At 36.8% G+C, this 13,674-nt stretch overlaps 1 protein-coding gene across 3 annotated transcripts in view; it reads left to right on the forward strand.

Moving 5' to 3' along the window:
• LOC150103873 (rab-like protein 6) overlaps nucleotides 1–13,674 on the forward strand; it is a 330,329-nt gene that overhangs the window by 19,127 nt on the left and 297,528 nt on the right. For all 3 annotated transcript variants that reach the window (XM_090396585.1, XM_090396584.1, XM_090396583.1), the window contains exon 2: nucleotides 7,480–7,645. In XM_090396585.1, coding sequence (XP_090252711.1) covers nucleotides 7,516–7,645 — 130 coding nt within the window. In that variant the 5' untranslated portion in view covers nucleotides 7,480–7,515. The remainder of the gene's footprint in view (nucleotides 1–7,479; nucleotides 7,646–13,674) is intronic.

Below are 13,674 nucleotides of genomic sequence, written 5' to 3' on the forward strand. Positions count from 1 at the left end.
CTGCAAACAACTGAATATCTCCATCCAAATCTTCACCAATATCATTAATATACAAGTTAAACAGTAATGGCCCTAAAACAGACCCTTGTGGCACTCCACTAGTGACTTTCCTTTTCCTGGATATCACACCCCCATACACAACTTGTTGATACCTATCAGATAGCCAGTCTCCAATCCAATGCACTAATCTAATATCCAACCACATCTGCTCCAGTTTGACTGTGAACTTATCATGAGGTATTCTATCAAAACTTTTGCAAAATTCAAGTATATTACTGTGTATCCTTCTCCTCTGTCCAAGGAAGCACTCACTTTATTGTAATAAGCAAGTAGATTACTAAAACATGACCTCCTTTTAGCAAATCCATGTCCATCAAAGATAATACCATTGTTGTCAACCCAACTCTGGATCCTAGTTCTCACAAGCTTCTCCAACAACTTAACCACAACACCTGACACACAGATAGGCCTATAGTTTGATGCTTGAGTTCTATCACCTCCTTCATGAATTTGCACAATCTTGCCTTCCTTCCACTCCTTAGGAACTTGACCAAGTGCAAGACTCGTATTAAAAAATATGCCAAAGGCAGGTGTCAACTCCCTGGCACATTCCTTCAGAATATGCGGTGATATATTATCAAATTCCACAGCCTTATTTACATCTAGTTTACTCAACTCCCCAAACACCTCTTGCTCACTTACAGTCAGTCTCTCCTCCATATGATCAACTGCTTTCAATCTCTCCATGATGTCACATTCACAAGATTGAAAGATCTTTATGAACTGCTTATTAAGTATCTCCACCACACATTCTGCGACAGCTGTCTTTATACCGTTTTCTCCAATCAGTGTCATTCTTCCATAATCATTCTTTCTTTTGCTGGCTTCATATCGAAAGAACTCCATAGGATTCCTTTTGGCTTCATTAGCTAACTGCTGTTCATACCTCTCTTTAGGTACTCTCACCAACCACGTCACTCTCCTTGCCTTGTCTTTGTAGACCTCATGAAATTGGTTATTTCCGCTTCTCTTATGCTCCCTCCACAATGCCCTTTTTCTCTGTATCGAATGCTTAATCTCTTTATTCATCCATCTCGCACCTACCTTATTTAACCTTCTCATCCTTGGAATACATTTAGACATTGCATCTACTAGATAGTTTTTGAAAATCCACCAAGTTGCATTGATCTCTTTTCCAGATAACTCCTCATTCCACGCTACACCCGCAAGCTGTCTCCTGAGCTCTTGATAATCACCCCCACCCCCTTGTATTTCCACATATACTCTTTTCTCACAGGGGTCCTTGCACTGCTGGCAACCACCCAGGTAATCACTTCACGATCACTCTCACCAATTGGTGGATGATTTGACACCTCATTTATAATTACATCCTCTGATGAGATGACCAAATCCAAGACCCTTAATCCTCGTGTACCCTCTGTTACATACTGTCTGAGGTAGGTATCCCTCAAAAACTCAAGAAACTCATTTTCTTTACTTCCAGTTGCTATCTCATCATTGCAGTCTATATTGCCATAATTTAAATCAACTCTGGTCACCCTTTTCTTATTTGCTTGGCTAATTTGACTATACATTTCACTATCACCACCATCCACATTACCTGGTCTATAACAACATCCCACCAAGTATTTGATTTTATTCACCTCTATCTCACACCATACTGCCTCAAAACCACTGGCACTATTTCAGACTTGCATCTCTACTTATGTATGGACATAACTCTTTCTCTATCATTCAATAGCACTCCCCCTCCTTTTTTACCCCTTCTGTCCTCACAAAACACTTCGTATCCTTCCATCTCTATTCTTATCAGGATGTCATCCTTTTCCAACCATGTGTCACTTATTCCGACAGTCTGGGTGAACAGACGCAATTAGTGCAAGAACCTTGTTTCAACAACCTCATCTGCCTTGTTTCTTATACTTCTAGCATTGGTATACAGACACATCTCATTTCTGGATCTACAGCTAGTTCCACTGATACCGCTCACTCGATGTGATCTCTCCATGCTCGACTGGGGCCATTTCCCTTTCGCTTCTTCATTTTAGAACCCTTTTCAATTCCAACTGTTTCCTCTTGATCCTTGGTCATCCCATTCCTTTCCTGCCTACACATGCTCCCACCTCTTCTTGGAGCATCCACCTTTCTCACGCTGTGTACTCCTGTCCACCCTGAGCCTCCCCGTTTCCCTGCTCCTCTTGCACACCTATTCTCTCATTTTCTATATTCATACCACTCACTTAACCATTCATATCCACCTCTTCAATCTCTCCTGTCTTACTCTCCTGTTCTTCCACATCACACTCCTCTCGATCTGATTTATTCTCTCTATTCACTTCTCTACCTTCCAGCAGCAGTCTCTCCAAGCAACTCGCACCATAACCACTCAAATGCAGTCCATCGCTCCCATATAGCTCCCTTCATCCCTCAAACTCATTCCACACATTAACAAACTGTACTCTCATCTCCTTACACATTCAGCCAGCATAATTCATAATCCTTGCTCTCTGCGGTAGGAAAAATTCATCAGATACCAAAAATGTGGAAAAGTAACTGGAGTAGGTGATATTTGACCAGAAATAATGTCCCCATCTGAAGTTTGAATTCTGAATGATTGAAGCGGAGATCTCAGTGCCTATCTAGAAAGGAAAATAAAAAGGAATGCCAGAATTAGTTGAATTTCCTTACTGAGTGTTCTAGATAAAATGATTTATGAAATCATACATGAAAAGAGGCAAATAAAAATAGAGAAAGAAACTTAGGAAGAGCTAACAGATTTCTGGCAAAATAGGGATTGTGATGATGATCAGATTTTTGCTTTTAGAAAAATAGTAAAATCATGGGAATTTCACAAGGCTCTGTATTTAACTTTTGTAGATCTGGAAAAAGTTTATGATGAGGTGCAAAGAGGAAAGTTTATTATATCACTGCAGTTACACTGTAAATGCCACATTATGAAAAGCCATCTACACTATCAAGAATAAACGTTGACCTTCATAATAATCCCTAGCCCCACCCCCTCCTTGTGTTGTTGCCAGAACTGCCACTATGCAACATGGTATGGACTAATGAGACTTGAATGTTTCATACTACGTTGCCATGATTGCTTTCTGTAAATTCATAGTGATCAGGATCTGAACATTACGAATTCATGAATTCACTAGCCATAGTAAAACCTTGATGAACCACTCTTGAATGAAATCAGCACTATGGCATGGGGCATTATTTTGCTTAAACATTAGAGTGTCGTATCCATAATATCTCCATACCATAACTGCTATCTCCTTCACATTACATGCTCTGAAGATGCTGGTTTGAAATCAGTGAAATATAAATCAGTTAATAAACATCTTTATTATAATTTAGTTAGTTCGGTGTTGTAATACTATTAAAATAAGTTATGAATAATGTTCAACACCTAAACTTGTTTGTTAGATTGATGAACAAACATGGTTCTAAGACTGAAGTCTCTAACTATAGGCCAGTCTGTATAACTGCAGTTGTGGTCAGAGTGTTGGAGATGTTGGTAAGGAATAGAATACAGAATTGTGTTGATGGACATAACATTCTTTATGATGGTCAGCATGGATTTGTAAAGGGTAGGTCCTGTTCTAGTAATTTACTTACATATTATGATAAATTGAGAAGTGTGTTAGATAAGGGAATCATATACAGATATTCTTACTTTGCAAAAGCGTGTGGAAAGAATGTGGAATTACCATGCTGGCAAGTATGACAAGCTTAGGAGATTGCTTGGTTCAGTGCCATGGCATGTAAAACTGCAAGGGCTGGATGTTGATAGGGCATGAGAAGTGGTCAAGGAGCATTTGCAGGAGGTTATGGCAGACTGTATACTAGACTCCGAATAGTAAATCAAGTAAGGGTTAAATGGATGAATAATACCATTAAACTTGAGTTGCAAAAAAAGAAACAACTGTGGAAGGAATTTAAGGAGAAAGGCGACCTGCAGGCACATGAACGGTATAAAGCGCACACCAGAAGGGTAACAAGTGTAGTGAGAAAGGCAAAAATGGATTATGAAAGGAAATTAGCCATGCAAGCTAAAGAGAATCCCAAACAGTTCTTTCAATGTGTTTCTAGTAAAAGAAAAACTGTACATGGCAGAATGATTTTAAGGAATGGCGATGTTAGGGAGGTCACTGAATCAGTCGATATAGTGGAATTACTGAGTGAGCACTTTTCAAGAGTATATCATCCAGGTTGAAGGAACCATTAGTTTATATGGGAATTGTGGTGAATGAAGTGGAGGTGAATAGTCTATTACAGAACTTCAATGTGAATACATCTGTGGGATTGGATGGTATATCAGCACGGGTCTTACATGAAGCGGCTAAAGAATTATCAGTACCCTTAACCTTATTGTTTAATCCCAGTCTCGGGTCTGGTTTAGTCCTGAAGTGTGGAAAGAGGGGAAAATAGTTTCACTGTATGAAGGAGAACCAAGACTACTGTTGCAAATTACCGATCGATCAGCATATTAGGAGTCGTTGTGAAGGTCCTGGAGAAAGTAATCAAGGGTAAAATACACGAATGGATTGATGAAAATGAGATACTGTATGGGGAACAGCATGTTTTTGTGAAGGGTAGATCATGCCTCAGTAACTTGCTCAGGTTTTATAACACAGTGATGGCTGAACTGGATAAGGGTATTGGGTTTACAGTGATACTGCTGGACTTGGCTAAGGCCTTTGACAGGATACCACATGGAAGTCTAATTTGTGAACTGCAACATGGGAATGGATATAGGGCTGGCGAGATGGATAGGAGAGTGGTTGATGGAGAGATACCAGAGAGTAGGTTACTCAGGAGTAGAGTCCAAAAGACGGCCTGTGACTAGTGGTAGGCGCAGTGTTCTGTTCTTGGACCACTGCTGTTTAATTTGTTCATTAACGATATAGGGAAGGATCTGAGAGGAATGGTTCATTTGTTTACTGATGATGCCAAGTTGGGTAGGGCAATAGTGAATGCAGAAGATGTCAAAATTTTGCAGGATGATTTAGATAGATTGGAAGTCTTGGCTAAGGAGAATGGATGTCAATTTAATGTGGCAAAATGTAGGGTTATGCATTTTGGAGTGAAAAGATTAGCAGCAGTATATCACATTGGTGGAACTGTACTCCAGGAGATTGATGAGGCCAGGGAATTTGGAGTGTTGGGTGGATAGGGAGTTGAAGTTTAGGGGGGCATATCGCAAAAGTGGCTAAATCAGCTCATCAAATCACTTGGATACTGAAGAATATTTTGACGAGCAGAGATTTTAGAGTGGTGAATGAGAGGAATAAGCTACCAGAGTTCCTCTGTATCGAGCCTTGATAAGATCCCATCTAGATTACTGTGCCCAGATATGGTCACTTAGGTTTCTTCTTGATGGGGAGGAGGTTGAGAGGATCCAGAGGCAGATGACCAAGATGATAGCAGGTCTATGGAATGAACCTTATGAAAACAGGTTGAAGATTTGTGGGTTGCAGAAATTGGTTGATAGGCAGAATAGGAGAGAGATGATTGAGACATTCAAATTGTTGAAGGGTTTCTATAGGATTAATTCAGAAGATATTTTTGAGAACAGGACTGGTGGGGAGGACTAGGTGACATCAAGCTTCCATGGAAGCTGGGCAAGAATGTGGTTAGTAAGGGTGTTTGAGCTGGGTTTTTTACTTTTGGAGTGGTGAATGAGAGGAATAAGCTGCCAGAGTCTGTTGTGGGTGCTATGACAGTGAATGAGTTCAAGGCTAGGTATGATAGATACTGTGTGAATGTCGAATAGTTGTGATGGACATGATGTTTAGGACCTCTCTCGATGAGGACTCCTTGGAGTCACCTGTAATAATAATAAGTTGGTGTACAAGCTGCAGAGGATGGGAATACGAGGGGGATCTGAAAAGTTCTCGACCATAGATGGCAACACTATTGGCACGATTTTTTTTTTTTCTAAGTTGGTACATCTGTCATAAGCATCCATGTGAAATTACAAGTCATTCTATCAAGTAGTTTATTTTATACTGCCATCTGAAGCAAAAATTTTATCTGTATCCCTTGAAATGAATAAAATTGAGTATTGTGCAGTTATAAAATTCTTTGTAAAAGAAGGGTTAACACCAAAGAAATTCATTCGAAGTTCATAAAAGTTTATGGGTGCTCTTCTCCTTTATTTTTGACAATTAAGAAATGGGTTAGTCCACCTTTTCTATGAGTTGCCTCAGTCCTAAAGATACTTCAGGGGAAAACTTTGTTTACTTACACTTGGATAAAGGATTAAACTAAATTTATTATAGTTTATTGTTGATATGGGCATTCTTGTAGTCGTTTTTTGACCAAATATCCTGTTTGTCCAAAATACGAGCAGAGGCACTCACAGTGAACCTTATAAACACCAGGGAGGGAGAGACGGGGCTATTTTTCTTTCTTTCATAAATGGTGACCAGGAGGCGATTTTTATTGACAGGGAATGTAGGGACTAAACTGTATCTTTTCAGGATATTTGCAAGAACTTACATGATGCCTGAAGTGTGTGGGATTGGTACTTGATATTCAGGTTTTGGGTTGCTCTTGAGGTTAGGCTTGTATGTGTCCGGGATGCATTTAAACTTCCTTGAGGTGAAGTTTAAATGCATCATGGACACATCTGAACACCATTCAGTATGATGCACTGGATGGTGTTCAGATCTTGCTTGGGTATTAGAGAAGATATGTGCTCTATTGAGCAAAGATTTAGAGATATAAATTTTTTTTTTTTTAGTTGGATGGTGGGCTGAATCTTGCTGTATGTAGTGGTCTATGAAAATAGAGTTGTGGTAAACTGATGTTGTAAATATTCCAGATGGTGTACAGGAAAGGAGGATGTTCAGGAAGGCTCATTTTCCATCATTTTCTTTTTTCATGGTGAAATTGATGCATGTGTGTAGTGTAGGCTGCTGATTTTGGTTAAGAAAACCAGTAGAGATGCTTCTGTGTATGACCCAGTTGCAAAAACATCGTCCACATAGCAAACTCAAAAGCAAAGTTAAGGTTGTGTTGGAGATACATGGAATCTTCAAGATGCTCTATAAGAAGCTCAGTATCACTTGCCAGTTTCTACTTCAAGGTGTTTATAAACCTTAAAGAGTTCTTCTTAATGGTGTGTTTCATTTATTTTTTAATTATTTTATAATAATCTAGGTTTTATATTGCTATAATTAATACTTATAAAAATGATTGAAATGTAAATATTCACCTTTTCATGAATACAAGTGAGAAGATATTTCATATAGCTAAGTGTGTTTGACTAAGAAGAATAAATCTGTTCTATGATCAGGATTATCTTTGTGTTTTAATTGCTTTAATAGGTTCTAATAGTTTAATTCCAAATTATAATTGAGAAGTGAAATTAGTTTTGAGAATTGAATTTAAGCTATTTTTAATAACATTACAAAAATATTCTTTTATAATGGAATCTTCCAGGTATTACTTAATTTTGAATATTCAGTATAGTCCATCATGTTTACTGCACTTAAGAAATTAGTAGGCAGTAATGACACAACTAATCCAAAAGGACAGCCTCCTCCTGGCATGCAGCCCATGGGTCAGAATTTGCAGAGAAAGTTTGCAAAAGGAGTTCAGTATAACAGTAAGTATATAAAATAAGCGATTTTTTAATATAAAATTTGCATGCATCTGCTAATATTTAATTATATTTCATTTTTAATATTTCCTAAAATAGTTGAAATAAATAAATTTGGTAACACTTCTTTCTTTTACCTTGACATTCATCAACAAATTATCCATATTTTAGTATTTATAGTTCTCTCTAATTTTCTTTTCAAATAATTCTCAGATTCAAACTTCAACATTGATTTTGCCATTTCCAGTGAGGTAAGATATGATATGGTGAATTTCAGTCATTTTTAAAACAATTCTATCTTATTTTTCAGAAAATAATATCTCACTTCATCCTACACACACACACACACACACACTTGACAATGTTCAAATTCCGTTATCACCAAATTCTTGACATGTACACTCAGGGAGTGTATAGCTTATTATGATATTACTATATGAAAAAAAAAAAAAAAGTTACATCATTACTAACTTCTAGCAACAATTTTCCTCCAAATTGATCCATTATCTGTCCAGACTAATATTATCAGATCGTACATTTCTCTCTAAGACACTGTTTACTGTAACCAATCCACCTACATCTTTGCATTCCTCTAGCTCTTTTTCCTTCCATTCTTTCAAAGAATACTTGTTTTGCTAACCTTTCCATTCTATTTAAGTGACCATACCAATTGAGATTAATTGTGTTAACACATTTTTGAATACTATCAATTTCAAGTTTCTATCCTAATATCCCCATTTTTAATATGATACTACAGTCTCTAGTCTTTGGCCAATGTTTTACTTCTAACCCAGCACTCAGATCCATAAGTTAAAATTGGTTTGAGCACTGTCTTATATATAAATAGCATAGTGTTTTGACTAATTTCTCTCTTATTCCATATAAATTTATTTGACTTCCTACCATGCCAGCTTTGCTAATTATTCTGTCTATTTCCATCTTTAATTTGCTATCTTCACTAAAAATTATTCCTAAGTAACGGAAATGTTTTACCTGTTTTATAAATTCTCTATTCAGGATGCAATTGATGTTTTCAGTGTTTCTGCCCATTTCATTGTCCATCTTTGTATTGCTGATTTTCATACCATATTTATCACAGCAGTTATTCAGTTTAGTCAGGGAATCCTGTAGACTTGTATTGGATTTATTTAGAAGTATAACATTATCTGAATAAAGTAAAGAGCTGATATTAAAATATCTCTGATTTTGATATTGAGTGGAGATAATGTACAGCCTTGTTTCACCCGATTTAGAAATTAGCAGAATCTTCAATAGGACCATAGGCACAAATAAAGCATTGTCCTGTTTCCCATTCTCCTATTTGTATACATCACTCCATTTGATATTGCCTGCTGTTTAAGAAAATTATCCTCATAATTTGTGTTGAATACTATAACTATTATTCCTTTTCCCTGATTTTTATTGCGTGAATATAATGACATCTTTCTTTGATGCCTGTAATGTCCACAACTTCAACTGGTTCCCTTATTCTACTAGCTAAGCTGGAAGAGAAACCGAGGTATTTGTTGGTAAGCAATGATCTAAATCAAATTGTTCATTTCCTAACAGAATTTGACATTCCTTCTCACCCAATGCTGGATCTTTTCTTCTTAGCAAGTTCTCCTTCCAGGTACTCTCGAGGTGACCACACTTTGTAATTTAAATCACAATGTTATCCAAGTTTCATCTCTAGTGGAATGCTCTCCCTTCAGCCATTCATAACCTTATGGCTTGTGGCACTTTGACAAGGTCAAGTGAGAGATATCTCAGACTTCTCCTTTACATGGTCAAATTACTGTTCCCATTCTTCAATTCCCAGATAATTCTTGTCATCTTGTTACAGAAATTTCTCATGTTGGAAGGGCTATTATTTCCAACTGTGTTCAAAATTTTTCACCGAGTATCCTACCTATCTTTTTCCAAAAAAGTGTGTAGGACGGTTATAGGTTTTGATGTAGGACCTCAGTTGCAAAACTATTGTTTCGTAAGTGTTGTGGGAAGCAAGCTTATGGACAGCCAATTCTAAAAAAAATGTCTACCATCAAACCATAGCTTGTTGTTTGCATTAACATCTTCAACACCTTTGAGAATTGTCAGTTAATGACTACCAGTATTGATTTCACCAATTAAGATCCACAGCAGATCTCACCTACTTCACCTGTCTCTGTATTTATATGCTATGGAAAGGTTTGGAGAAAGCTGTGCTATTGCACTTGACATTTCCAAAGCATTTGGTTATGATTTGGCATTGAATAGCTCTCACATTGTTATTGCATGATCCAGTTTCTCCCTTTGTATTTCCAGTTTCTTGAGGGCTGACTGCATAGGCCATAGAGGGTGTTTTATTTTCTCTCTCTCTCCAGATTTTCTAACTTATGCAAGTGTTCCTCAGGGTTCACCCTTTTCCTCGTATGCATAAATGACTTTTCACCAATCTTACATATTGAGAAAACGTCATGTTTTGATATTTTTAAAAAATTTAAAATATTTTAAAAAAATTCATATTTTTATTTTGATAAACTAAAAACTTTCTCTTTGAAAATAATTTTTTTTTATTGCACTCCATTTTATATTAATATACAGGGCTTGAAAAATATATTTGTCTGTAACGAGTAAGAAATTTTACTAAAAAAAAAAAAATAGAATTGGAGTTGTGGTTTAATCATTAGTTTTATTTTTAAGTGATGCTGATTCTGTTTCATGATTTTATATTGTACACAGATTTTTGTATGTAAACTATATCACACCTATGGGGAAATGCTAGTCATTACAAATGCCTCTTTAGTCGATTATCACTGATTTTGTGACAAATCAGTTATAATACTAATTTTGTGGCATAATCAGTAATAAAGGGGATAGGTTATGTATGTATCTTTTTATCATAAGAGCACTCAGCCATATCATGAGGTAATACCATTATGTAAGCCATATCACAATTATGTGACATAGCAACCTAAAATACACTGTTTGGAAAGAAATCTGCATACACCATAGTGTATGGAACAAACAGCAATAGCACCCATATTAATAAGATGTAGGACCTATTTTTATTGCAATGACTGCAGCAAGGGTCAAAGCTGTATAACTGAGAGGAGAAATCCACATACCCTTTAAAGGAATGCAGAGAACAAGCCAGGGCTAATGTCCAATCCTCACCTTCTCATGGTGCACCCTGTTAGATATTTACCTGGATATTGATACTGAATGGAGGGGGATGGGCTGGCAATTTGGGATTTAGCCGACCAAATTGTATTCTTAATAGCTTAAACCACAATATAAAATGATGGTAAAATATGATAGAATTTCATGTTTTACCATCAGTTCTGGACAATTCTGAATATTCTATCAAAATATTCAGGTACCTCTTGGAGTTCAGTGTGCATGGCAGCACTACAAACAGTGGTCCGAAGCCAAACCAGTAAAAACAGGACCATACCAATACCATAGCACTGTCACCCCCAAATTTTATAGTTGGGTTTGCACACTCTGATAAGAGACATTCACTGGGCATTTGTCACACCCATCCATCTGCTTGGTAGAGGGTGTAGCATGATTTGTCCCACCATACATGCTCTTTGCACCACTGACTGAAGACGACACTACATGTTGGTTTGGGTAATGTGGTTCTTCTATATTGCAGTCCTACCATAGAAACCAGTGTTGTAAGCCTCGGTTGTGAATGTTTTTGAGCAGATTCCATGCCCAGAACTCCGTTGAATGTGTCACCTGATAAACGGTGAATTTTACATATTATCCTTCCTAGCACCCTTTTGTTGGGTTCGGTGAGTGCATGGATTGTCCACTGCGGATAGCAGTTGCAGCTGACCCCCCCCCCACTCCCATCTTAGTATGGTATGACTGATTGTTGAGCTGGGATGATGAATTTGTCAACAATTTGCGTAACAGATAGGCTTGCAACTTGCCACTTTCAAACTCAGTCTACCTTCTTGTAGCCATTTCACCTGGACACTGACCTGTTACATGGCACGATGCACCTTGACCATGGGGATGTCCATTGACTTCTTCTTTTGTTGACGTCTAACTCCAAGCAGTATAGATGTACACTATTAATAACAGATATAAAATCTTGAAAGTTAAGAATGAAGTATTTCATTATCATCAAATTCCTGCCATGTACCCTCAAGGGGTGTATGATAGTACTACATGAAAAATTTACATCATTACTAACTTCTTATTTAAATTTTCCTCCAAATCAATCTGTTCTCTGTCAAGACTCCAACATTATCAGTTCTTATATTTCTATCTTCTAAAGCACTTTTTACCGTATCAATCCACCTATATCTTGGTCTTCCTGTGGATCTTTTTCTTGCCAACCTGCAGAGAACACTTGTTTTGCTAATCTTTCCTTGCCCATTCTGTTTAAGTGACCATACTACCTGAGATTAGCTCTGCTAACACATTCTTGGATGATAACAATATGAAGTTCTTTCCTGATATCCTAATTTTTAATGTGATATTGTCTTTGATGCCATCTGTTCACGAACCTAATCTTTCTCAGGACGCTCATAACTGCAGTCTCTAGCCTTTGGTCAAGTGTTTTACTTCTAACCCAGCTCTCAGATCCATAAGTTAAAATTGGTTTGAACACTGTCTTCTATACAGTGAATTTAGAATTTTAACTAATATCTCTCTTATTCCATATAAATTTATTCAGTTGACTTCCTACCATATCAGCTTTGTTGATTTCTGTTGTCTATTTCCATATTTAATTTACCATCTTCATTAAAAATCATGCCTAATTAGCTGAATCGTTTTACTTGTTCTATTCAATCTTCTTTTCATTGTCTTTGACTTGTTATTGCTGACCTTCATGCAATATATATTACAACAGTTAATTCAATTTAGTCAGAGAATCTTGCAGACTTGTAGCAGATTTATTTAGAGGTATAAAATCGTCTGCATAAAACAAAGGGCTGACATTAACATCTCCAATTTTGATAACAGGTTTAATACTATTTCCCTTCATAATGTGATCCATATAGATAATGTATATATTACAACAATTAATTCAATTTAGTCAGAGAATCTTGCAGACTTGTAGCAGATTTATTTAGAGGTATAAAATCGTCTGCATAAAACAAAGGGCTGACATTAACATCTCCAATTTTGATAACAGGTTTAATACTATTTCCCTTCATAATGTGATCCATATAGATAATGTACATCTTCGCCTGACACCAGATTTTACATTAAACTATCTTCCTGTACTTCTTTCAATTCTAACTGCTGACTTACAACTCAAATAAAGACTTAAGTATTGATTGATATAATGCCCCATTGACACCATACAACTGTAGTGTTTTGAATAGCTTCTCTCTTGGCACCTTGTCATATGCCTTTTCCAGATCTACAAATTGTTGAGAAATCATGGGAATATAACAAAGATCTGTATTTTGTTATATTCCCATGATTTCTCAACAATTTGTTGTAAAGTGAAAATTTGATCCCGACAGCCTCTATTTGGCCTGATCCAGCTTGTTCTTCACCAAGTTACCCTTCCACAATCCTTCTCAATTGTTTCTCAAGTATACTGCAAGTATACTTGAGAATTCATCTCTCTCTCCAGGCCTTCTGGACTATGCAGTGCAGCCACTGTAAGACTTTTATACCTCACACTTGAGTATTTCTGGTCAAATATCATCTACTCCAGTTTGAAGCTATCTTTGCCCATTTCAGGCTTTTGATAGCTTTTTCTATCTCAAGTATGGATATGTATTCCTGACTACATGTCTGGTCAGTGTTTTTAACCACTGTGCTGTCACTGATTGTTTCATTTAGCATTTGTTTGCAGTAATTACTCCATACATCAAGGATATCTTTTTCTCCAGTTTTCATGTCACCTTCATTATAACTCTAATTCTTTTTACAGCACTCTTTCCTCCATTTATGAGCTTCAACAACTTCTAGAATATCTTACCACCTTCTTGATATTTATTTTCTGTTCTTACCAAAGTATTCCATGACTTTTGTTTAGCTAGTTTTACACAGTGTTAAGCTTTCTTACATTTGTCTCT

The sequence above is a fragment of the Typopeltis vanoorti genome, chromosome 8, assembly GCF_054136105.1.
Source record: "Typopeltis vanoorti isolate ZY-2024b chromosome 8, IOZ_Tvanoo_1.0, whole genome shotgun sequence".
Classification (NCBI taxonomy): Eukaryota; Metazoa; Arthropoda; class Arachnida; order Uropygi; family Thelyphonidae; genus Typopeltis; species Typopeltis vanoorti.